A 27,905-nucleotide genomic window follows, 5' to 3' on the forward strand; every position below is an offset into this window, starting at 1 on the left:
AAGAATGTGATGTAGCAAGAGTGTCACTTCGATCATTACAGCCATGTATAGAACGTTGCCCCATAAAAAAAAAAAAAAAAAAAAAAAAAAAAAAAAAAAAAAAAAAAAAAAAAAACTTAAAACTAGTCTTCAAATTTAATCACTGATAGTTTAAGTAGTTCCAATAAATTACAAGAATTTGTACAATTTCAAACTTTGAAAATTTATTGTTTTCAACATGATCTTTTGTTACATATTTATAAAAAAAATCAAAGAATGCGCTAAAGATTTTGACAGTGTTTCTCAAGTTTATTCCAATACTACATTATATTTACAATGCTTCTTTTAAAACAAAGTTTGTCTCCCAATAGGTTCAGTATTACTAAGATAATGAAAAATCCCGGGCTCACAGTTTTTGTCTCCTTCTGAGAACAAATGATTAGCACAAACCACAAAGTGGCAGCATTCTGCAGTTATGGGACTCCAGTTGGTATAATGAAAGACATGTAATCAGCTGTAGCTCCCCATTCTGCTCTGTGTGTTTGAAACATGACAATCCACGACACCAGAATTATAGTCCAAATAATAGCTCCAATCGCAGACAAAATCACATCTGAAACAACATATGATAGTAAAACACATAATATTATCCTTCGAATATTCCATAAATAAGATTGGATGTAAGAAATACATACATTTCTTGATAGGCTTTTGCTCTTCATACTCGGGTCGTTTGAATGCTTCCGGAAAAAACCATATAGCATTTATGCACCACAGAAATGGCAAAAATGCAAAACCCGCTAAAACAGGGAGAAAAAAAATTCCGTATAAAAACGTATCTCAACATCACAGCAGTTTGATGAAAGAACTTTGCTAGACATATGTCAGCAAACAAAAATAGTTTAGGGCTGGGAAAGGACACTTTTGTTAACAAAAAAAACCAAGACAAACGAGGTATTTTTTATGCCACACCAACCACACTGGAACATACAGATGGATCATGACTGATTCTTTCACTATGAAATTGTGTGTTCGTAGCTACAAAACTTTAAGGCAGATTAATTTTATGTCAGACTAAGACTCAAACATGGACTCACTCTCTTCCCTAGGAGCTATTTAGCTCTGAAAACTATCCTGGCACAAGTAAATGCTTGCCCAGCACCTCCAATCAGGCAAAACATCTATATCTATATGCATGCGAATGCGCGCGCGCTCACTCACTCACTCACGCACACACACAAGTCACAGTTCGGTGCACCATTACTAGTCCTTCCTTTTCCTCTTGCCTGTTTACTTCTGTACAAGACTTAATATCCACTATTTTATTCTTATGAAACTTACTCAAGAGAAAGCCTGAGGTGGTAGAATTATTCTGCAGTCTACTGCAAATGCTGTTTCTCTAACCGTTCTCAATAGTGTTTCACAAAAAGATCCACCTTCTCTCCAAAAACTACCATCAAAGCTATGGAGCATTTCTATAATACTCACTCACAATTGAATCAACCAGTAACAAAGCTGATCTGATGCCTCCGAATTTCTTCCATGTCTTCCTTTTGTCTGATGTAGGGATATCAAACACTTGAGACAGGGCAGAATAAGCATTCAGTGCACTATCTCCTTTAAGGTGTACTACACTTTTCCAGAACTTGAGGGTCCTGTAACAAATGGTATTAGATATATTGGCCTATCATGTGGTGCACCTGTGGTTGAGCCCTCTACTGTGCATTTTCCCACTTGCTTGAGGTGTTCACTCTGTGTGGGGGCTCTCAAAATAATTGTGAACTAAGACAGGAGCAATGCAAAGCACTCACTGTAAAACTGTTGCTTTTCAACACAAGGGATCTTTATATCTGTCACTGTTTTGTGAGAATGTTTGGTTATCAAATGATGATAATTCTGTCCAGTTTTCGTGTGTGGGTGATGTTTTTAATTTTACTCAGCTATTTGTTCTGAGATTAGTGGCCACTGTAATCAGTGTAGTTAACAGCTCAGTTCAATGCCAGCTATTGCCTGTGACATATCCAGGGTATCAAGTTACATACTTTGCTTTTCCTGTGTCTTCTTAAGAGTACATATTTGTTTAATTGCTTGTGTGTTTTGGTATTTAAGAAGTTTAGTTTCACTTTTCTGTTAGCTGTAAATGTGAATTCAGGCAGTCTGTACTTCAGTTGTCATTTCTTCTGAACAGCCGGCTACATAGTTCACTGAGGTATCTGCGTCCCTTTGTTACACACCAGGAGGATAACAAGTTGCTTACCTAGGTTTCTGCCACCTTATACTGTTTACTTTTCAGTTAGTGTTGCTAGGAAGGGTAGGATGTATGCCTGATGTGTGCAGACACAGGAGGAGCTGGCCTCAGTTTGCGGGGAACAGTTGAGTGTGGTTTTGGCTGTGATCAGTCGCCTTCAGGACCGTCTTGGGGTGTAGCGCTGGCAGAGATCCTGGAGCGTCACATGGGACACCTTATGTGTCACTTGTTTTGCCGAAGGGTTCTACTGCTGAGAAACATTCTACTGCACCGAACGTGGTGGACCCAAATGGTGAATGGCGAACAGTAACATGTTTGTGTCGTATGGCCTCGCCTATTCACACTGTGAGTGAACTGGTGACTCTTCCTTCAGCAGCATCTGAGCAGGAACAAGTGGGCAGTAGTTTGCTGATTATTGGGAGCTCCACTGTTAGGATGTTATGGAACCCTTTAGGAAGATAGCATTCTGGGCTGGAAATAAGGCCAGTGTGCACTTGATATGTCTACTGGAGGCCCTCATCCAAGATGTGGAGGCGACCTTGTCTGGAGCTGTCAAGCATACAGGCGCAGTCGTCTGAAAGCTGTGGTTTACATTGGCACCAATGACGCTTGTCGCATGGGTGCTGAGGGCATCCTCAGTTCTTACAAGTGGCTGGCAGAGGTGGTGAAGACTGCTGGCCTTGCATGCTGGGTGCAAGCAGAGCTCGCAGTTTGCGGCATCATTCCCAAAGTTGATCAGGGTCCTTTGGTTTTGAGCCGAGTGGAGGGTCTCAACCAAGGGCTTCATTGTCTTTGTGACAGTCTTGGCTGCAGATTTATGGGCCTCCGTCATTGGGTGGGAATTTTTAAGACTCCCCTTGATAAGTCAGGTGTGTACTACACAAAGGAAGAAGCTACTCAAGTAGCTCAGTACTTGTGCAGTGCATACGTTTTCTTTTTTAGGTTGGGTAGTAGTTTGAGGTATTCTCACAAATACTTGCCAGTCAATATGCATATAGGGAAATCAGATAGTGTTCAGAGTAAAGAAATTTTAACTGCAAAAATTGTAATAGTAAACTGTCAAAGTATTCATAACAAAGTTCCAGATTGTATTGTCCTCCAGCAAAGTTCTCGTCCTCAAATTATTCTTGAGACTGAGAACTGGCTAAAATCGGAAGAAAAAAGTTCTGAGATATTTAGCGTGTCTTGGAGTGTTTATCGGAAAGACAGATTAGATACTGTAGGAACGGGAGTGTTCATTGCAGCTGACAAAAATATGGTCTAGTGAGTTTTAAATTGAGTGTGATAGTGAAGTTACTAGGTCATGCATAACATGTCTAGGTGAAACCAAGTTAACTGTGGGACATTCTTCGGACCACTCCAGTCCACTGTGACAATTCTAGTCATTCAAAGAAGATTAATAAATCAGTCAAGAGAGCTAGGAGAGTGTTTGTGCTAGAAAGAGCAGATAAGCAGTTGTTAGCACCTCACTTAGACAATGAACTGCAATCATTTAGTTCCAGAATGATGGCCGTACAGAAATTATGGGCAAAGTTTAAATAACTATAAATCTTGCTCTCGACAAATATGTGCCTAGTCAGTGGATTAAGGATGGGAAAGACCCACTGAGGTTTAATAACAAAAATCTGGAAAATGTTGAGGAAGAAAGGGCTGTTGCACTCTTGGTTCAAAAGAGGATGCGCAAAGTCTAGTAGAGATTTGTATGTCTGTGAAAAGATCTGTGCTTGAAGCATAGAACATCTACTGCTGTCCTTCCTTGGCTAAAGATCTGGTGCAGAAACTGAAAAAAAATTCTGGTCCTATGTAAAATTGCTAAGTGGGTCTAAGGCTTCCGTTCAGTAGTTTGTTGACCAGACTGATTTAACAGTAGAAGATAGCAAAAGAAACGCGAAAGTTTTAAATTCCACATTTAAGAAATCTTTCATGCAGGAGACTCATACAAATGTACCATCATTTGACCATTCCACAAAGTCCCATATGGATGACGGAATAATAAACACCCCTGGTGTAGAGAGACAACCAAAGGAGTTGAAAACAAATAAGTCTCCAGGTCCAGATGGAACCCCAACTCAGTTTTACAAAGATACTTTATGTCATTGGTCCCTTACCTAGCCTGCATTTATCGTGAATCTCTCGACCAGCACAAAGTGCCAAGTGAGTGGAAAAAAGTGGAAATGATTCCTGTATCTAAGAAGGGTAAGAGAACGAGCCCCAAAATTACAAACCAATATGCTTAATATCAGTTTGCCGCACAATTCTACAGCGTATTCTGAGCTCAGATATAATAAATCCCCTAGAGACTGAAAAGCTTATCTCCACAAATCAGCATGGTTTTAGAAAACAACCCTTGTGCGAAACTCTGATTTCTCTCTTCTCACATGATATACTACAAACTATGGATGAAGGACGACAGGCTGATTCCACATTTCTAGATTTCCAAGAAGTATTCAACACAATACCCCACTGCAAACTGTTAATGAAGGTATGTGCAAATGGATAGGTTCCCAGATATATGACTGGCTTGAAGACTTCTTAAGTAATAGAACATAGTATGTTGTCCTCAATAGTGATTATTCATCAGAGGCAGGGCTAACATCAGGTGTGCCATGGGAGTGTGATAGAACCTCTGCTATCTTCTGTATACACTAATGATATGGCAGACAGGGTGGGCAGCACTCTGCAGTTTTCGCTGATGATACTGTGATGTACAGGAAGGTGCTGTAGGTTGATGCACGATGACCTAGACAAAATTTCTAGTTGGTGTGATGAATGGCAGCCTGTTATTAATGTAAAAAAAATATAAGTTAATGTGGAGGATAAAAAAAAAAAAAACCCTTAATGTTTGGATACAGCATTAGTAGTGTCCTGCTTGGCACAGTCAAGTCATTTAAATATCTGGCCGTAATGTAGTGAAGGTGATATGAAGTGGAACAAGCATGTGAGCACTACGGTAGGGAAGGCAAATGGCTGAATTCAGTTTATTGAGAGAATTTTATGAAACAGTGGTTCAACTGTAAAGGAGACCGCATATAGAACACTAGTGCAATTTATTCTTGAGTACTGCTCCAGTGTTTGGGATCCGCTCCACATCAGACTGAAAGAAGACATCGAAGCAATTCAGAGGCGAGCTGTTAGATTTGTTACCAGAAGGTTCCAGCAGCATGCAAGTGTAATGGATATGCTTCGGCAGCTAAACTGTGAATCTGTGTATGGAAGAAAACATTTATTTTGAAGAACCCTATTAAGAAAATTTAGAGATCCAGCATTTGAGACTGACTGCAGATCAATCCTACTGCCACCAACATACATTTCGCATAGGCACCACGTAAAAAAGATATGAGAAATCAGGGCTCATACAGAGGCATACAGACAAAATTTTCCCTCACTCTATTTGCAAGTGGATCATGAAAGGAAAGAACTAGTTGTGGTACACGGTACCCTCTGCCACGCACTGTACAGTGGCTTTCAGTGTACGTATGTAGATTTAGATTGTGCTTAGTCTCAAGGACAACTAAAAAGGTTTCAATTTTTTGGCATAATTCTCAGCTTGTAAATTTATACTAAAGACAGAGTATACTTATTTATCAAAAAATAAGCTTAGTGCATTTTGGTAACATCTACTTCAAGTCTGATGAACATTCCGTTTAAACTGAATATTCATGAATAGGCAAAAAGGTTTAATTTGTTTAAATTCTAAACTCAAGGTATAAAAAGGCATTTCCATTTGTTTGGATCCAAAATCCAAGCACAGTGTGCCATTTTCATTTGGGAAGAAGCAACTAGAGTTACCATTGCTGGCTGACCATGAGGATAAAAAGGAAAAGCTACCCACTCTGCAACACATTAAAAACCCCATGCTGAAAGCACTAGGGTGGAGGACACACAGGGACAAAGGACAGGTGCTAAAACTTTGAGCAAATGATAAAACTCACCCTCACGAATAAAACGTAAAACTAAAGCTGCTGTTGAGACATTGTCGTCCAACACTGAAGGTAGGGTGCTGGGAAAGTTAAAAGTCTGCCACAGAGCAGCTAAAGTGGGCTATCCAGTAAGAGATGGACAACCGTCATTTGTGAGCCACAGCGACACCGAGATGGGTCCCTGTGACAGAGTAGGTAACCATGCATCAGCCACATATGGCCAATGCGGAGCCGACAGAGAACCACAGACAGGCGTGCATGGAGGTCTTCCACACATTCGTAGTTTCCTTAATGGGAGACACCTTGTTGTGCATACTGAGATTATGCCATTCCATCTTCCAAAGCCACAAAACCTTGCAGCATAATACCGAACACAGGTCAGTTTCAGAGAAGCCAATCTCCATAAGCGGTTTCTGCGTAGCCTGTTTGACCAGCCTGTCAGCAAGTTCGTTCCCTGGGATTCAGATGTGACCTGGGGTCCAGACAAACACCACTGAATGACTGGACTTTTCCATGGCACAGATGGACTCCTGGATGGTCGCTACTGAAGGATGATGAGGGTAGCACTGGGTGGTATCTTGTAGGCTCCTCAAGGAGTCAGTACACAGGAGAAATGACTCGACTGGGCATGAGGGGATATGCTCAAGAGCAGGAGATATGGCTGCTAGCTCTACAGTGAAAACACTGCAGCCATCTAGCAAGGAGTGCTGTTCTATTTGCCCTCCATGAACATAGGCAAAGCCAACATGACCATCAGCCATCGAGCCGCCATGGACCCGGTACATGTTGAGCATCGAGCGGAAGTGACAGCGGAGAGTCTACATCTATGTGATTACTCTGCTATTCGCAATAAAGTGCCTGGCAGGGGGTTCAATGAACCACCTTCAAACTATCCCTCTACCGTTCCACTCTTGAATGGCGTGTGGGAAAAACCAGCACAAAGTTTTCTGTGTGAGCCATGATTTCTCTTATATTATCATGATGATCATTGCTCACTATGTAGGTGGGTGCCAACAGAACATTTTTGCAAGCAGAGGAGACAACTGGTGATTGAAATTTCATGAGAAGATCCCGTCGCAATGAAAAATGCCTTTGTTTTGATGATTGCCACTCCAATTCATGTATCATGTCTATGGCACTATCTCCCTTACTTCGCAATGATACAAAACAAGCTGCCCTTCTTTGTACTTTTTCAATGTCATCCCTCAGTCCGATCTAAAGCGGATTCCACACCGCACAGCAATACTCCAGAATAGGGCGGACAAGCGCGGTGCAAGCAGTCTCTTTAGTAGACCTGTTGCACCTTCCAAGTGTTCTGCCAGTGAATCAAAGCCTTTGATTGGCTCTACCCACAACATTATCTATGTGATCGTTCCAATTTAGGGTATTTGTAATTGTAATTCCTAAGTATTTAGTTGAATTTACAGCCTTCAGATTTGTGTGACTTATCACATAATCGAAATGTAGCGGATTTCTTTTAGTACTCATGTGAATAACTTCCCACTTTTCTTTATTCATGCTCAACTGCCATTTTTTGCACCATACAGACATATTATCTAAATCATTTTGCAATTTGCTTAGGTCATCCAATGACTTTACAAGATGGTAAATGACAGCATCATCTGCAAACTATCTAAGGGCTACTGAGATTTGTCTCCTATGTCATTAATATAGTTCAGGAACAATAGAGGGCCTATAACACTTCCTTGGGGAACACCGGATATTATTTTTGTTTTACACAATGACTTTCCATCTATTACCATGAACTGTGACCTTCCTGACAGAAAATCACTAATCCAGTTGCACAACTGAGGCGATATTCCATAGGCATGCAGTTTGGTTACAAGACTGCTTGTGAGGAACAGTGTTGAAAGCCTTCTGCAACAGCAATGTGGCCCATTGTGTGTACCATGGGGGGATCAGTACCATCACTTATTAATTTATTTGGTATATATCTCACAACTGCTGTCGCAGCGTTAACTGAGTCCTTAGGGCCAAGTGAAAGGTACAGACAAAGCCGCAGCCAAGGTGTACACCACGGAGATGTATGTGAACGAACCACAAGTATAGGCGGTAAAGGCAAGGACTCCAGTTCGGAGAGAAGGGATCGTACATGAACTGCAATTTTAAGCCCTGATCTGGGCCACCGATGCGGGAGATGAACCGCCGTGGGTGGGAAAAGGAGACGGTAATTCGGATGTGCAGGAGGACTACAAACATGTGCAACATAACTGGAGAGCAATTATGCATGCCTAACCTGCAATGGAGGGACTCCGGCCTCCAAAAGGGAGCTGGTCACTGGACTCATACTAAAACCTCCAGTCACTAGGCGAATGCCACAGTGGTGCACTGGGTCGAGTAAACGCAATGCTGAGGGTGCCGCCGAACCACAATACAGACTCCCATAGTCAAGGTGTGATTGAACAACAGCTCTGTAGAGCTGCAGCAGCGTATATTGACCTGCACCCCAGTTGGTGTTGCTCAGGCAGCGGAGGGCACTGAGGTGCTGCCAGCATTTCTGCTTAAGCTGACAAAGGTGAGGAAGCCAAGTCAATAGGGCGTCGAAAACCAGTCCTAAGAATCGACATGTCTCCACTACAGTGAGTGGATCGTCCTTAAGATAAAGTTCTGGTTCCAGATGTACGGTATGATGCAGACAGAAGTGCATAACACACGAATTTGCAGCTGACAACTGGAAACTGTGGGCTAGAGACCATGACTGTGCCTTGTGAATGGCTCCCTGTAGGTGCCACTCAGTAGCACCAGTATTGGTGGAGCAGTACAGAATGTAGAAGTCGTCTGCATACAGAGATGGTAAGGCGGACAGCCCTACAGCTGCTGCTTGACCATTAATTTTGGATCAAAATCTGGAGTGGGCCTCTGAGACCCCACTTGCATAATGTGGCAAGGATATGATGTCGCCGGGTCCTGTCATACTCTTTTCGTAAATCAAAAAGACGGCAACCAGGTGTTGGCATCTGAAAAAGGCTGTTCAGATGGCAGACTCAAGGGACACAAGATTATCAGTGGTACAGCGACCCTGGCAGAAGCCGCTCTGACATGGAGCCAGTAGGCCACATGACTCTAGGACCCAACAATTGCCTACACACCACACATTCCAGCAGCTTACAAATAATGTTGGTGAGGCTGATGGGCCGATAGCTATGCACATTGTGGGTTTTCACCACGTTTAAGCACTGGAGTGATAGTGTTCTCCCACCACTGCGATGGAAAGACCGTGGATCTGATCAGGCCCAGGAGCTGTGTTAGGGCAATGTGCAAGGGCACTGAGGACCTCCCACTCTGTAAATGGGGCATTTTAGGTTTGACTGTGGCACATAGTGATCGAGAGGACTTTCCTTTCCATCCGCCATTTGAGAGTGCAAAAGGCTGGGGGGTAGTTCTCCAACGCAGACACTTGAGCATAGTGCTGGTTGGTTGGTTTGTGGGGGTTAAAGGGACCACACTGCTACGGTCATCGGTCCCTTTTTCCAAATACTAAAAACACCCACAGAGGATAAAAACGATCAACAGACGATAAGACAGACGACACAGAACAAGAGAAACGTAGACAAAGACCAGACAAGACGAACTAAAATCACACAGAGTGTGACGGTGGTTGGCGACCATACAAACAAAAGGAGAAAAGCCAACCACCGAGAAACACATGAAAAAAAAATCAGACAAATCGTAGGCCACAGGCCAGAATCAACACAAAAACACACACTTACATTAAGCGATAAAATCCCCGTGCCCGAATAAAACGCAGAACTATGTCCGCTATGGAAGAGTCGTCAGATAAAAGCACAGAGAGCGTATCAGGCAGCGCAAAAGTCTGCCTGAGCACAGTTAAAAGGGCGCAGTCCTACAGAATATGGACCACCGTCAAGGACGCCCCACAACGACAAAGAGGGGGATCGTCACGACACAGTAAATAACTGTGCGTGAGTCGGGTGTGGCCAATGCGGAGCCGACAAAGGACGACTGATTCCCTGCGGTTGGCTCGCATGGATGACCGCCACACAGTAGTCGTCTCCTTGATACGGCGGAGTTTGTTTGGCACGGGCAGGTTGCGCCAATCAGTGTCCCATAAATTGAAAACTTTGCGGCGTAATAGTGCCCGCAAATCAGTCGCCGGGAGGCCAATCTCCAGAGATGGTGCACTAGTGGCCTCTTTCGCCAGGCGGTCAACAGTTTCATTTCCGGGTATCCCAACATGGCCCGGGGTCCAAACGAAGACCACAGATCTGCCGCAACGGGCATGAGTATGCAGGGACTCCTGGATAGCCATCACCAGACGAGAACGAGGGAAACACTGGTCGAGAGCTCGTAAACCGCTCAGGGAATCGCTACAGATAACGAAGGACTCACCTGAGCAGGAGCAGATATACTCTAGGGCACGAAAGATGGCGACCAGCTCAGCAGTGTAAACACTGCAGCCAGCCGGCAACGAACGTTGTTCAGAATGGTCCCCTAGAGTTAGTGCATAACCGACTAGACCAGAAACCACGAACCGTCGGTATAGACAAAGCCAGAGCCCTGATATGCGGCCAGGATGGAATAAAAGCGGCGTCGGAAGGCCACCGGAGGGACTGAGTCCTTCAAGCCCTGTGCCAAGTCGAGCCGAAGGCAAGGGCGAGGCACACACCATGGGGGTGTACGCAGAGGGGCCTGGAAAGGAGGTAGTACAGGGAAACACTCAAGCCCATAGAGAAGCTGTTTGACGCGTACGGCGATCGGACAACCCGACCGGGGCCGACGTTCTGGCAGACGGACGACTGACTGCGGGAACAGGACACGATAATTTGGATGCCCGGGCGAGCTAAAAACATGGGCAGAATAAGCAGCCAGTAATTGTTGGAGTCGTAACCGCAGTGGACGGACACCTGCCTCCATAAGTATGCTGTCCACAGGGCTGGTCCGGAAGGCACCAGTGGCAAGGCGTATCCCGCTGTGGAGGATTGGGTCCAGAAGCCGCAACGCAGATGGGGATGCTGAGCCATAAGCCAGACTTCCATAGTCCAGACGGGACTGGATCAACGCCTGGTAAAGCGGAAGTAGAGAAGATTGGTCGGCGTCCCACCCGGTGTGGCTCAGGCATCACGTAGCGTTTAGATGCCGCCAACACGCCTGTTTAAGCTGCCAAATATGAGGCAGCCAAGTCAACCGGGCATAAAAAACCACCCCCAAAAACCTATGTAACTCCACCACTGAAGAGCATAGTGCTCACAAAAGTTCTCTGCAATCACGTTTGCATTGGTAGACAACACATCACTGATGTTAATGCCAGGGACATCGGTTGGGGTCTGGTACCCAAAATGATGTCTGAGCTTCATCCAGACTTCGGAAGGTAACGTATGGCATCCAATGGTCGACATGTATCTCTCCCAACAGTCCTGTTTCTGTCTTTTTGATAAGCTGGCAAACGCGGGCACGGGACCACTTAAAGGCTATAAGGGTGCCACTTCTGCTCCTGCAGAGCTCGTTGGCACTCCTTTATTGCCTCAGTGACTTAGCAACTTTCGTTAACCACCAAGGGACCACCTTTCGCCAGGGGCACTCTAAAGAGCAAGGGATCATGTTTTCTGACGCATTAATGATTGTTGTTGTCTCCTGCTCAATCATCACATCGATGTTCCTATGTGGGGGAGTTTCAACGGTGACAACAGAGGCGAAAGTTTCCCAATCCTTTGTTTAAAGCCCATTTGGGCACGTATCTGTGTGCCTGACACCGGGACAGTGACAAGGAGATGGGGAAGTGGTCACTACAACATAGGTCGTCTTGTGCTCTCCAGTGCATAGATGGGAGAAGTCCTGGGCTGGCCGAGTAAATACCACGAGCCATGCTGAAATGTGTGGCGGCCCCAGTATTTAAGAGGCAGAGGTCAAACTGAGTCAGTAAGGTTTCGACATCTCTGCCTCGGCTAGTAAGCATGGTGTCACCCCACAAGCAGTTATGGGTGTTAAAATCTCCCAAAAGTAGGAAAGGTTTAGGGAGTTGATCAATCAGTGCACTTAATACATTCAGGGGTACTGCACCATCTGGAGGAAGATGTACAGTGCAGACAGTTATTTCCTGATTGTCCTTATTCTGACAGCCACAGCTTCAAGAGGGGTTTGAAAGGGCACAAGTTCACTACAGACTGAGTTTAGGACAGAAACACAAGCTTAACCTGGCACTTTATTATAGTCGCTACAGTTCCTGTAATATCCCATATAGCCGTGGAGAGCAGGGGACCACATTGCTGGGAACCAGATTTCCTGGAGGGCAATGCAGAAAGCAGGTGTAAAGCTTACAAGTCGGCTTAGCTTAGCCAGGTAGTGGAAAAAACCACCATAATTCCACAGGAGGATGACATCGTGAGACTGGGAAGGAATTAAACATTCAATGAGGCAGTTTACACCTCAGGGTCACCGGCTGCCACTGACTTATTGCCTGAGCAATCTGTATCCATTGCGTCTGAGGGTCCAGCAAGATCTAGGTCCTCAGCGGCCACAAGAATCTCCGCCTCGTCCGCAAACACAGAACTTGTAGGTGGTAGTGGTGTGGATGCCACTGCAAATTTCCTTGGTCTTAGGGGTCTTCTTTTTGACTTTTCTCGCTTCCCCTTGGGTTTCTCTGACTGGGGCTGATTCAGTCTCCAGGACTGAGGAGGATTATGAAGCCCTACAACCAGCTGCTTTTGGGCACCACTGGCGGGTGCAATCTTTCCCACTAGCAGAAAACTGGGAAGGGAGTGACCCAACAGATCCCTTCCTGGAGAGGAGCTGAAGAAGACTAATGCCTCTCCGGCTGGGAGATGGGAACAGTGCTCCTGAGGTAGGTGGTGCGAGAGCAACAAGAGAGGGAGTGGGGGGGGGGGGGGGGGGGGGGATGTGGCAGGGGAAATTGCCCCCTCCCCCCTCTGCAATCAAGGGGGCAGGTGTAGCCTGAGAGCCAACTGGAATTCACAGAACTAATGAGGCTACAACTGTTCTCATAGCGATGGCAAATGAGGTGGTCATAGCCACAGGATGTAGGCGCTCATTTTCGCTTAGCCTTAGTGTAGGTCAGTCGGTCCAGGGTCTAGTATTCCATGATTTTCCTCTCTTTCTGTAAAATCCTGCAGTCTGGCGAGCAATGTGAATGATGCTCTCTGCAGTTGACACAGGTGGGAGGTGAGGCACATGGAGTATTGGGATGTGATGATGTCCACTATCTCGACATGTGACGCTGGAAGCTCAGCAGGAAGACATATGGCCGAACTTCCAGCACTTAAAGCACTGCATCAGGGGAGGGATATGTGGTTTGACATCACAGCGGCAGACCATCCACCTTGACCTTCTCGGGTAAGGTTATAACAGTACAGCCTCCCCCAAGAATCATATGAAATGTCTGATACCATCTTTTTCCTATATGCATCTGGATAGTTATCAGACAATTCAGTGCTTTCTAAGGCCTTGTATGTGCATCTTCATATATACCATTCTGTCCAAATTGCTAAACCACTTGATGTTCATTGTGAAAGCATATAGAATATTCTGGAAGGACGTGCGTTTTTGTGATTGTCAACAGATTGTTGTTATTAATAAAATTATGTACATATGGTACATTAAATATATAATCAAGAAATTGAAGTAATAAATATGCAGCAACAGATAAGAGGCTATGGAAATGCTGGCATAAATAACTAACACTTCTAATTACCATAACTGCAATTGAGTAATGAGTAAACACAGAAGACCTTATTATCTTGAGAAACAGCTTAAAAGTTATTACCAAGCGATGTATTTTCATTTGTTATCTATTTTTATGTCTTCCTCTGTAAGTAATATTCTTTGTAATTACATTTCTAACTAACCCTCCAACTGTTTACATCACACAACTTTCTGATTTCCAGAATTTGGGTCCTTATTTGTGCATTTTATGTATATAATCGGATAAAGCACAAGTTCTGTACTACCACTGAATGTTAGAAACCAAATTCAAAATGTAAATAAGTGGATGACTAAAATAATACAAGAGACATTACTGTAATTAAAGTGCCGCAAGGAATGAACACCTCGCTGCTCAAAATTGGCATACAGCTCGTCGTCAGAGTGCAAAAGAAGGTCCCGGTGGAATATAATGCCCTGGACCACATTTAAACTCTTATGTGGTTCGAAGATAACAGTAACATCCCCCAACTTGTTACAAGCAAATAAAGCCTGTGACTGGGCAGAGGATGCTATTTTTATCAAAACTGACCCAGAGCGCATTATGGACAAGCCCTCCACCTCCACAAACTTGTCCTCTAAATGCTCCACAAAAAACAGTGCCTTCATCGAAACAAAGGAGTCCCCATCAGATCTCATACATACGAAGTACTGGGGTGAATAAGGTTCACTGCCATCCTTAGCCTGGTGTCCCCCCATGGTGTGGCCAAGGAGGGGAATGATTTAGGGTTGTACTTTCTTGCATTGTACTGAGACTTGGAACACTTGGAGACTGCTGGTGTCCGATCACCAGCAAGTGATGACGCGGTACGCTTCATCGCGCGTCATCGCGCGTCATCCACCCTGATGCCATCCACTCCTACCCGGACCCCTCCCCACAGGTGCCACCTGGCAGGATGGCCTTTGCCGAGAATCCTGATGCCCCAGCATGACAGGTATCTACTCCCTGGCATACGTGGGGAGTTAATGGGCATGCATCAGCAGAGTGGTCCCCATGTTGTCAGGGAGCTACAACCAACAGGGTACATGGTGGCCCCACCACAATGGACAGGCTACCGCACTGGATATCATGTGCAAAGAAGTCCATGGTAATTGTTAGCGCAGAAAGCGACACTGCATAGTGCATGGTGGAAAACACACTCATGAAGGATTCCTCACCCCAGAGATGGAGAATGAGCTGGACTGCAATGCAATGACGAGAAAGTGGGCTAAAGATCTCAAGGGACAATGGACACGATGCACCATGTAAGGCGACCTTCCCCAATTGGCTCGCTGTTCGGGTAAATTTTGAAAATGGAGGTCAAACCCTACAGGGGACATCACATAAAGGCCGAAATGTGTGAGACTTCTGTTAGTTGCCTCTTACAACAGGCAGGAACACCTCACGCCTATTCTAACCCCCGGACCCGCAGGGGGCAATTACAGCAGAATGTATCAGGTAGAAGAGCTCAACGATTTTGAACACAGACTGGTCATTGGATGTCACCTCATCATCATCAAACCATTCTAAGGCTGCCCACATTGACTGTTGTGATGTACCGGCCTCATGTACTGATGGATAGGGACTGTCAAGCATTGCACAGGGAAGGTGTAAAAAAACCGCATTAAATCAGCAGAAGGAGTCACCCGTGAGTTCCAAAGTGCCAACAGTAGTGCAGCTAGGACAATAACTGTGCACAGGAAATTAAAGACAATAGGTTATAATAGTCAAACAGATCCTCATAAGCCACATATTTCTGTAGCCAATGCTGAGTGGCATTTGAGATGGTGTAAAGAGTGATGCCATTGGACAGTGGATGGCTGGAATCTAGTGATATGAAATGCTTGGTGTCAGTTCAACAGAAGTTCTTTGGGTTTGGCGAATGTTGTTGTTGTTGTGGTCTTCAGTCCTGAAACTGGTTTGATGCAGCTCTCCATGCTACTCTATCCTGTGCAAACTACTTCATCTCCCAGTACCTACTGCAACCTACATCCTTCTGAATCTGCTTAGTGTAGTCATCTCTTGGTCTCCCTCTACGATTTTTACCCTCCACACTGCCCTCCAATACTAAATTGGTGATCCCTTGATGCCTCAGAACATGTCCTACCAACCGATCCCTTCTTCTGGTCAAGTTGTGCCACAAACTTCTCTTCTCCCCAATCCGATTCAATACTTCCTCATTAGTTATGTGATCTACCCATCTAATCTGAGAATATTACCTGCCATCACATGTTATGCCAACAGTGAAGTACGGAGGAGGTGGTGCTATGGTGTGGGAGTTTTTCATTGTTACACCTACATCTACAAAATACCCCGCAATCCAACCCTCCTTGGAGGGTACCCTGTACCACTACTAGTCATTTCCTTTCCTGTTCCTCTCGCAAATACAGTGAGGGATAAACAACTGTCTATATGCCTCCATACGAGCCCTGATCTCTCTAATATTATCTTTGTGGTCCTTATACTAAATGTACATTGGCAATAGGAGAACCATTCTGCAGTCAGCCTCAAATTCTGGTTCTTTCAATTTTCTCAATAGTGATCATTGGAAAGAATGTCGCTTTCCCTCCTGTGATTCCCATTTGGGATCCCGAAAGGTCTCTGTAATACTTCCATGTTGGTCAGACCTATGGGTAACAAATCTAGCAACCTATTTCTGAATTGCCTCGATGTCTTCTTTTAATTCGACCAGGGCAGATCCCAAACACTCTAACAGTACTCAACAAAGGGTTACACTAGTGTCCTATATGCAGTCTCCTTTACAGACCAACCACATTTTCCTAAAATTCTCCCAATAAGTCAACCATTTGCCTTCCCTACTACAATCCTTACCTTACACATAGATATTTAATCGATGTGACTGTGTCAAGCAGAATGCTACTAATGCTGTATTTGAACATTTGGGTTTGTTTTTGCTGCTCATTTGCATTAAGTTAGATCTTTCCATATTTAGAGCTAGCTGGAATTCATCATACCAACTAGAAATTTTGTCTAAGTCATCTTGCATTCTCCTACAGTCAGTCGATGACGACTTCTTTCACACAACACAGCATCATCAGCCACAAACTGCTACTTACCCTGTCTGCCAATTCTTTTATGTATATAGAAAATAACAGTAGTAGTATCATACTTCCCTGGGGCACTCCAGATGATTCTCTTGACTCTAATGAACACTAGCTGTCAAGGATGATATACTGGATTCTATTACTTAACAAGTCTTCAAGCCACTCACATATCTGGGAACCTATTCTGTATACTTGTACCTTCCATTAACAGGACAGCAGTGGGGCACCGTGTCAAAGGCTTTACAGAAATCAACAAATCTGGAATCCACCTGTTGCCCTTCAGCCATTGTTCACAGGATATCATTTGAGAAAATAGCAAGCTGAGTTTTGCATGAGTGATGCTTTCTAAAACCATGGTCTTCTGATTTGTTGCAGCCAATACTAAAGGTTTTTATACTGGGCTTGAACAAATACTGCAATAAGTGCAATGCAGATCTCCCAGGCGGTCACTTTGCAAGAGCCACCTCACCAAGCAACAGGTGTTGGAGATGTGGGAGTAGACCATACTATGCAAGTGATCTAGCCACCGAATGTGACATTCCTTGAGAGTGGCGGTGATACTCAGCAGCTTTGCAGTATTCAGGAGCAACTTTCTTCTTCTTCTTCTTCTTCTTCTTCTTCTTCTTTCTCTCTCTCTCTCTCTCTCTCTCTCTCTCTCTCTCTCTCTCTCTCTCTCTCTTTTTTTTTTTACACTATTGGTTTAGGGGGCACAACAGCTATGGTTATAAGCACCCATTCTGTGGCTTAGTGAAGGGTAAAAACAGGAATATAAATGCAGCAATGGGAGTGAGACTCAAGGAGGAGGGAAACTAAAACGGAAGGAAATATTACAAAAATGCTATTGAAGAGGGGTTGTTTTCCCTGGAAAGAGCTTCAAATGACTGATGTCATCTCACTAACAATTATAAACTCAAGGAGGCGATTGGCTGAGCATGCATCATATGCTAAAAGGGAAGATAAATAAGGCAACTACTGTAAATGGGCACGTAGCTGATTAAAATATGAGCACTGAAGTAAAAGGTGTCTCACCGTCCGTGACAGAGAGCAGTGGGGGCAAAGTGGGAGAGTATTGCCACTTAAAAGATGTCGACAGCTACAAAGACAATGCCCAATCTGGAGTCTGTTTAAAATTAGCTCCTCCTGACGACAAGGCCGGGAGGAAGAGGTCAAACACAGGGAAGAGATTTTATGCCCCGTAACGAAGAGGTTTTATGTCCTGTAATTTATTATCCTGAAGTGCAAACCAATGTGTATGCCATAAAGGTGCAACATGACAACATAAAATTCTCTATAGATCAGCAAAGGGAACCATGCTAAATATGCGATTGCCTGTTTCCACATATACCAATATGCCCTGAGATTCAGAGGAATGCCACAGATATGCTCCCCAAGTGGAGCATGTGGAGGCAGTCCTGAATCCGGTGGTGGACCAGAGGGTGGATGGGATAAAGAGCTTGGAGGTTGAGAAGAGAGCTGAGGGAATCCGAGCAGATAACATACTGTAGCCCCTCATGGCAAGGGATGTATTGGACAGCCTGGATAACAGTGTAAAGCTCCACAGTAAAAACCGAACACTGGTTGGGAAGCCAAAATCTAACAGAGGTGTCATCAATAATATAGGCATTCCTGACACCAAAGGTGCTTTGGAGTGATCACGTAAATAAATGAGGCATCCTCCATGTGTGTGCATAGAGCAGCAAATGCCCGACGATAAACTACAGGAAGGGTACTATCCTTGGGAAGCTAACAAACGCAATGGAGAAGGCAGATCAGAGGTGAAGCCAGGGTGGTGTCATATCCCCCATTTGTCAAGAAAGCTTTAGGAAACTGGAAGGAACGTGAATGTAACAGTTCACTGAAGCGGACTCCTAGTGGTAGTAGAGAGGAAGAGCAAGAGCTGCCTGCATACACTAAATCCAAGGAGGCGGCGAAAAAAAGGGCACGGGTCGGTTGAGTAGGCATGGAAGACATGACTAATGTAACGACGCTTAAGGACAGCTTGCTGATTGGACAGTGGAGGTTCAGTAGTCTCAGCATAAAGGCTCTCTATGGGGCTAGTGTAAAAAGCTCCAGACACTAAACGCAATCCAAGGCAGTGGACACAATCTAGACACCGAAGAATTGACGGCCATGCAGAAGAATAAACTATGTTTCCATAGCCCAATTTCGAGTGCACTAACACGTGATATAGGCAGAGGAGGACCACTTGGTCCATTCCCCAGGAGGTACCATTCAGAACATGGAGGGTGTTGAGGGGCCGCAGACAGTGAGCTGAAAGATATGAAATGTTGGAGACCAGCACAGTTTCCTGTCAAACAAAGTCCCAAGAATTTTGCAACATCTGTGAACAGAAGGTCAACATGGCCTAGATGTAGGGAAGGTGGATAAAAACTCCATACGATGCCAAAAATTTACACAGACGGTCTAACTGGGAGAAAATCAGAAGCCGATTTTGATGCTCCATGAGTGGAGTCGATTGAGACATCCTTGAAGACATTGTTCAAGAAGGCTGGTCTGTTGAGAGCTGCAGTAGATTGTAAAATCATTGACAAAGAGGGAGCCCAAGACACTTGGAAGGAGACAGTCCATAATTAGATTTATGGTGATGTCAAAGAGTACAACACTTAGCATGGAGCCCTGGGGCACCCTGTTCTCTTGGGAGAAAGTACAGGACAGAGTAGTGTTCACACGCACCTTAAATGTGTGCTCTGCAATAAATTCATGGACAAAAAGTGGTAGCTGACCTCAAAAACCCCACTAGAACACTGTCCTCCAACAGGTATCGTATGCCCTCTCCAGATCAAAACATATAGCTACCGTTTGGCGTTTTCTGAGAAAATTGTTCAAGTTATAAGTGATGAGAGCAACAAGATGGTCAACGGCAGAACGATGCTTTTCGAAACCACACTGGGCAGTTGTTAAAAGGTTTCAGGACTCCAGCCACCAGCCTAAATGGCAATTTACCATACACTCCAAAACCTTACAAACACTACTCGTGAGAGAGACTGGGCAATAGTTGGAGCGGAGATGATTGTCCTTCCCAGGTTTCGAACAGGAATGACAATAGCTTCCCGCCATCTTCTGGGAAAGTTACTGCTGACCCGAAGTCGATTATCAAGGCGAAGGAGGTAGCACAGACTAGGATATGAGAGATGCAACAACATTTGGACGTGGATACCATCTGGTCTTGGAGCAGAAGAGCGAGAGGAGGAGAGTGCATGTCTGAGTTCCTGCACAAAAAAACGGCATTATAGCTTTTGCAATTTTGAGAGGCAAAAGCAAGAGATCACTCTTCCGCTACCTGTTTCTTCAGGAGAAAGGCTGGTTGATAATAAGAAGAGCTCGAAATCTAAGCAAAGTGTCGACCCAATGAGTTAGATATTGCAGCTGGATCCACAAAGGTATCCTGCCCTGAGGTCGGGGAAAAACTGGACATGGCGGATATCTGTAGGATTTGACTCGAAACAGCTGATGAGGAAGTGAAGGTATTGAAGGAGCTGGTAAACCCAGCTTGCCTTCATGCTATAGCGTATGATGCGACGGCATCATGCAGATAACTCCTTATAGTGGATAAAGTTGGCCAATGTAGGACGATGGCAGAAAATGCAAAGAGCACATCTCCGCTTGCGTATTTGCATCACGGCACACCTCGTTCCACCAAGGAACTGGGAGGTACTGGGACAATGGGGGAAGTGTGATGTATTGAACGTTCCGCTGCTGTAAGAATAACTTCTGTAACATGAGTGACCTGCTCGTCAATGCTAGGAAATTGATGGTCATCAAATGTTGCTAGAGAGGAGAAAAGTATCCAATCTGCTTGGGAAAACTTCTAGCATTCTGGATGCATGGATGGCAGTTGTGGTTGTAATCGAAGGACACATGGAAAATGGTCACTCAAGTGTGTATCAGCAAGAGTGAACCATTCAGAGCGCTAAGCTAGCCAAACAGTACTGACTGAAAGGTCCAAATGAGAGAAGGTTGACTTGCAGCAACACAAAAATGTAGGTTCCCCAGTGTTGAGGCAAACAAGATCCATTTGGTCAATCAATAGGGAACCTCTCTGACAAGGACCCGGAGATCCCCAAAGCAGGTGATGGGCATTGGGAGTCCCCAACCACCAAATTGGGGAAGGAAGGGGGGGGGGGGGTGGACCTGACTAAGGAGATGAAAGATCGGCTCTTGCCATTGGTGTGGACAATAGAAAATACCAGGTGATCAAAAAGTCAGCATAAATTTGAAAACTGAATACAAACATTCAAAAAATGGCCGACAGATGGTCATCTGATCAGAATAGCAATAATTAGCATAACAAAGTGCCGGCCGAGGTGGCCGAGCGGTTTTAGGCGCTACAGTCTGGAACCACGCGACCGCTACGGTTGCAGGTTCGAATCCTGCCTTGGGCATGGATGTGTGTGATGTCCTTAGGTTAGTTAGGCTTAAGTAGTTCTAAGTTCGAGGGGACTGATGACAGAAGTTAAGTCCCATAGTGCTCAGAGCCATTTGAACCATGACAAAGTAAGACAAAGCAAAGATGACGTTCTTTACAGGAAATGCTCAATACGTCCACCATCATTCCTCAACAATAGCTGTAGTTGAGGAATAATGTTGTGAACAGAACAGCACTGTAAAGCATGTCCGGAGTTATGGTGAGGCATTGGCGTCAAAGTTGTCTTTCAGCATCCCCGATACACTTGCGACTTCAGGTAACCCCAAAGCCAATAATCGCACGGACTGAGGTCTGGGGACCTGGGAGGCCAAGCATGACGAAAGTGGCGGCTGAGCACACGATCATCACCAAATGATGTGCAAGAGATCTTTTACGTGTCTAGCAATACTTTGTTTTTTATTTTGGTTCTAATAAAACCCCATGTCATTCCAAGCATGTGTGTCAATTTTTACCTCTCTATCTACATTATTCTGTGGTTTATTAAGTTTTTAAATTTATACTGACTTTTTGATCACCAGGTTTATGATACAAAGAGAGAAGGTGAATGCAGAAAGGGAAAGATGTACAGAGAGAGCTTGGAAGGAACTGTGTAAGTGCATTAGGTGATAATGGATAGTATCATGGAGAATCATCATAGGTCCCCCATGTGCCAGAATGCCAGCAACAGAGGGGAGATCAAACCAGACTGACTGGAAATGAGGGAAGAGAAAGCAATCATGGAAATGTAGCTTTGTTTTGTGAAGACAGAAGATGACCGGGGATTAGGACCATAAGAGGATCAAGAGTTCATCCCAATTGGAGTGAGGGATTGGGGACAGGAAGAGACGTGGAATGGGAAGGTACACAGCCCAGAAAGGAAAGAGAGTTGCACAAGCTCAGAGTCCTGTGCTCACCACACATGTATCCACAAAAGAGTTGTGGACCCCTGGGGGGGGCAAATTATTTGTTGCATCATCTCCCTGTGTTATGCTTAGAATATTTCAAAGGCACCATATGTGAAAAGTGTTGAGCTTAGCATATGATGTCCAAGTCTTGGCCCCATACAAGAGGGTGTCACATGTGTGGCAGACAAGTATTTTAGAGTGATATATTTATATCTTATTACAGGACACAACTTTCTACTAACTTTTGTCTGTCGGGATTCATGCACCCTTTTCTGAACCTTGAGTACAGCTACTTTCTACACTAAATGTAAAATATCCTGCTAATACAAGGAGTATCCAAAAGATCCCAGAACAGTGCTGCCCTGGGCATAGTTTGTGTAGTACAAACACACTTATTTTCGATGTGTTGTACAACTCCTTGCAAACTACAGTATTGCATTTGTTTGCTGTAGCTGTTTTGCTCTGTACTCTTTTTATGATGGGTGTTAGTGAACAATGCATAGCAATGAAATTTTGCTCCCCAGTAGGGAAAAGTATTACACACAGTATTGTGACGAAAACAGCTTACAATGATGACAGTATTAGTAAAGCTCAAGTGTACAAGTGGTTTTCCCCACTTTAAAAATGGTGATGTCAACCAATGGCAAATGCCATTCTGGGAATCTGTCACCTGCTCAAACAGAAGAAAACGTAATAAAAAATCTTGAACTTGGGCTTAAATACAGGAAAGTGACTATCCAATATATAACTATATGTCATCAGAGCCCATTAAGAAGATTTTAAAAAGAATGGAGAATGAGAATTTTGGCTTTAAACTTGGGTCTCAGGTTCTGGCTGACCAGAAACGGTATGTGAAATGGAAACATGCAGCGCTTTGCAGGAACAGCTTCAAACTGACCCAGAATTTTGTTCCACTATCATCATTACCAGTGATGGGTCATGGTGCTAGAGTTATGTGGCATCCAACATTGATCAGATAATGCAGAAGTGCCTGGGATAAACAAAAATGGGGAGCAACTGTAAGCCATGACTAAAGCTAAGTATAAAAATGTTTTCAACAATGGATTTACTGATTTAAAAAAAAAAAAAAAAACTTGTGTGTAATGGAACATACCTTGAAGGAAATGTTGTTTTGTCAAAAAAATTAAATAGTTTCTTTCAGGAACCCTCTTGTACAACTAGAAAGCAGTCCTGCAAGAAAAGAAGTGAGAGGAGAGGCATTGGCAGTCTGAAGCTATGGCTTACATTCAGATGTGTCAGACAGTGACAGTAGACCTGCCAGAGGGCATAGTATTCCTCTGTTGGGAAGTTCCACATGAAAAGGGATCTCAATAGAAAAAGGAGTTGTTGTTGTGGTCTTCAGTCTGAAGACTGGTTTGATACAGCCCTCTATGCTACTCTATCCTGTGTGAGCATCTTCATTTCCAAGTAACTACTGCAACCTACATCCTTCTAAATCTGCTTAGTGTATTCATCTCTTGGTCTCCCTCTATGATTTTTACCCCCATGCTTCCTTCCAGTGCTAAACTGGTGATCCCTTGATGCCTCAGATTAGGTCCAGTCAACTAATCCCTTCTTCTAGTCTGGTTGTGCCACAAATTTGTTTTCTCCCCAATTATTTCAGTATTTCCTCATTAGTTACACGACTTACCCATATAACCTTCAGCATTCTTCTGTAGCACCACATTTCAAAAGCTTCTATTCTCTTCTTGTCTAAGCTGTTTATTGTCCATGTTTCACTTCCATGCTTGGCTACACTCCATACAAATACTTTCAGAAAAGACTTCCTGAAACTTCGATCTATATTCAATGTTAAGAAATTTCTCTTCTTCAGAAAAGCTTTTCTTTCCATTGCCAATCTAAATTTTATATACTCTCTATTTCGACCACCATCAGTTATTTTGCTGCCCAAATAGCAAAACTCATCTATTTTAAATGTCTTGTTTCCTAATCAAGTTCTCTCAGCATAACATGATTTAAGTGGACTACATTCCAGTATCTGTGTTTTGCTTTTGTTGATGTTCATCTGATAACCTCCTTTAAAGATGTTGTTCACTCCGTTCAACTGCTCTTCTGAGACTCTTGCTGTCTGACAGAATTGCAAAGTCATCAGCAAACCTCAAAGTTTTTAGTTCTTCTCCCTGGACTTCAATTCCTATTTCAAATGAGGGTTTATTGTACCTCCAGAATAGAAGAGGATGCCATTAGGTTTTACACATACAGGAGAGCCGCATGCCCCTCAGGAAAAATTACGGCTGTAGTTCCCCCTTGTTTTCAGCATTTGCAGTACCAGCACAGCAAGTCATTTTTGCCCCTGCAACTACTGAAACAACTGCCATCCCTCTTCAGGAACCACACATTTGTCTGGTCTCTCAATAGATATCTCTCCGCTACAGTGGCACTTATGAGACGGCTATATGTATCGCTGAGGCATGCAAGCCTCATCAACAGGGTTCAGGGCGGGAAGTGAAAAATTAAATTATGAAAGAAGTGAAGCAGGGTGATTATTCACAGGAGATTCTGTGAAAGGAAATATTTTAAACAAATAACTAAAATGGAATAAAAATTATTTTAAAATGTGCATAATCTACCACACATCACATATGTATACATCTGCATTTGCAGTTCAATATTTAATGTTAACAAAGCCCAAGACTCTGAAGAAGCAATACTGTGCACCGTAACTATGAGCAGCAGATTCACTAGAGTCATAAATGAGATATTAGTTCACAACTACAGCATTTGATTGAAACAATATATATTAATGCACGTGTGAGTTATATACTTAAACAGAAGTTGCTTTTGTTGGACATTCTTCACATCAATCCTAAGAACACTCAACAGTTGCTGGTTTTTAGCTGAAGGAAATCTGTGGATGGAGTCCATTTGCCCTCTCCAGCATGCATAGCACCACTCCCAGCAATATAACAGAGGAATTCCACTTTCTGACAAGTAAATCTACACTATCTTAGTTGGAGGCTCAAGTTAGCACAATACACTGCTCGTAACACTTTTCACACAGCCTGACAGTGCTCTCCAAAACTCTCTGAAGACAATAAAATGTCATTGATGTAAAAGGTGACTCATCTAGCAAGGTCTGGCTGATGACTGCATCCACTGCATCTATAATGTTAGGACATTTAAATTTAACTATAAAAATAGCACAGCCAATACATAAATGCTGCCATTGATTAGAGACACTGTATATTCCCTGGATAGCTTTGAAAAAGAATGTGGCTCACTCAAACTGTGTCAGCTCTTCAGCTACTTTTGGTTCGTCTCATTCAGTTAATCTAATTTAGGCCACCAAATTTTCACCTGGTGGTAGGAAGTAGAACTGTTATTTTTTTCAGCATGCTCCTTGAGTCCCCGGATTAATAAACACACCTTCTATAAACACACATACTGTTTCAGCATCCTGTGATGTGTACAGCCTACACTGCAGCACTTTGACCACTGTCAGTTTAATTGCAGCAATTGCAAATTTTGAAAAAGTTTTTGATGATGTTCACTGAAATACATTCTTTGAACTTCTGAAGGTGTGTGGGATTAAATACAGGGAGGAACAGGCTATCTACAACTTGTACTGAAACCGTACTTCTGTAATAAGGGCTACATGAAATGAAAGAAATGTTGTAATTAAGAAGGGAGTGAGAGGTTTCCAGCTTGTCCCTTACACTATTGATTATGTACACTGGGTAAATTGTAGAGGAAACCAAGGAGAAACCTGGAAAGGAAATTTAAGTCCAAGAAATTGAAACAAAAAGTTTCTGGTTTATAGATGACATTGTAATTCTGTTAGAAATACCAAAACACTTGAAATAACAGTCAATTTCGATTGGGTAGTGTTGTGTAATGAGGCTGTACAATTAATATCTGCAAAAGTAAAACAGGGGTAATACAACGTAGTAAAATCAAATCAGATGGTGCTGAGAGACTTGTACTATTAAATGAGACACTAAAAGTAGTTTAAATGACTTTTGTAATTTGAGTAGCAAAATTCCTGATGATGGCTGAAGAACATAAAAAAAATTTTTGACTGGCACTACCAAGAAAAAAATTTGCAAATAAGAAGAATTTGTTGGCATTTTATAAAAATTTAAGTGCAAGGGTGTCTTTCATTAAGGTTTCAGTCCAGAGTGTGTCACTGTATGGAAGTGAAACATGGATGATAAACAGGTAAGACAAGAAGAGAACAGAAGTTCCCGAAATGTGATACTACAGGATACTGCTGGAGATTAGGTGAGATGAACAGATAACCAATGAGAAGGTACTGAATCAAATCAGGGAGAAAAAGACAGTTCTGGCACAACTTGACTATGAAAGGATGCTGATAGAACAAAAACACACACACACACACACACACACACACACACACACAGAGAGAGAGAGAGAGAGAGAGAGAGAGAGAGAGGCAGGCTGAAGTGGATAAGTGGATGTGGCTGCAGTAATCATGCAGAGATAAGGGAACTGCATGGGAACACTGAATCATACCAAACTTTGGACTGGACACAACAAGTCATTTATATCAAAAATGGCACATGCAGTAGCAAGAGAAATAATTACTTTTGAGCTGACTTTCTACATAAAACGTCTAGCAAATGTATCAGCACTGGAAGATGCTGACTAGAGATACTAAACACAAAACAGAGTGGTCATTGTAAGTCACTCGTTTTACAAATGTTAACCTCACAATTCTCTGGCAATACTTCTTAATAACGTGAAAAAATGCTGAGTTGCATCACATTTTGGAGTCAATGGTAAACTGCAAACCTCCCTTTATTTGGCGAAGTCAGCCTACTGTAAGACCAAAAGAAGGCAATTTCAAATCACCCCCAGTTGGACCATATCTAGTAAAGTACTTCTGTATACAAACCGACCTTCAGATTGATTGCCACTGATGTGTTTCTTAGGACTCGGCGTAACACAACCCAACTACGCATTAACAGACGAATACTGAAGATACACACACATCCTCCAGCCTGCCGTTCTCTGAAACGCAATCGTTTCTAGTGCAACAATGAATGTACATTTACAACTGCCGGAGTGTACGCCAAATACCATTCTCAAAATGGGTTAGAATATAATGCGGCACCATCGCGATATCTTCGTTTTAGCGATAGGCCGATACGGAGCGAGCTCACGTCTACGTTTGATTAGAATCGCTAGCACTTAAGCAGAGAGATAAAGTAATACAAATAATTAGCCGCAGGCAATACACTTTAAAGTTTATTGCTGGTGACTTTCTCTTTATGAACGAAAGTATTTGCTTCAATCACAGTTTACTCTAGGAGGTTCCCAACTGTCGATGGGACAAGGTTGGTTTCCTTCCTTTAAAATGTATTGATTTTATCATTTTATAACCTGTTACTTGCGAATACACTCACCTCTGAAGTACCATCGACATAGATATAGCTTCCTTTCATTTTTCATTTTAGACAAATCCATAGCGGATATATCAACACAAAACTCACTGACGTCTAACGAACAGCTGTCAACTTTCGCACACCCATTATCACAACACTGTACCAAAGATCAAAAGGTGCAGACATTTTACTCTAGCCTGAGACAGATCAATTTAAAGAGTCAAGCCCTGTCTGCACATCGAAAATAAGTTTAAAGGCTTTTAACACTTCTTACTGTCGTACCAGCTGACAAGGCAGTGAATCAATAAGATGTTTATTCAC

The 27,905-nt window shown here is 43.4% G+C and overlaps 1 protein-coding gene across 2 annotated transcripts; it reads right to left on the minus strand.

The window, feature by feature from the left end:
• Positions 1 to 261: 261 nt before the first annotated feature.
• On the minus strand, positions 262 to 27,742 carry LOC126284761 (gamma-secretase subunit pen-2). 2 transcript variants are annotated; one of them, XM_049983920.1, is made up of 4 exons: positions 27,606 to 27,742; positions 1,468 to 1,634; positions 675 to 779; positions 262 to 592 (listed from the first exon to the last, which is right to left on the minus strand). In XM_049983920.1, exons 1-4 carry the CDS (start codon positions 27,623 to 27,625, stop codon positions 453 to 455), a joined length of 432 nt encoding a protein of 143 aa, XP_049839877.1. In that variant the 5' UTR covers positions 27,626 to 27,742; the 3' UTR covers positions 262 to 452. The 2 variants fall into 2 exon arrangements, with proteins under 2 accessions (XP_049839877.1, XP_049839878.1); XM_049983921.1 differs by lacking the exon at positions 1,468 to 1,634 and having other exon boundaries at positions 27,606 to 27,690.
• Positions 27,743 to 27,905: the final 163 nt, after the last annotated feature.

Source organism: Schistocerca gregaria, chromosome 8, assembly GCF_023897955.1.
Source record: "Schistocerca gregaria isolate iqSchGreg1 chromosome 8, iqSchGreg1.2, whole genome shotgun sequence".
NCBI classification, from domain to species: Eukaryota; Metazoa; Arthropoda; class Insecta; order Orthoptera; family Acrididae; genus Schistocerca; species Schistocerca gregaria.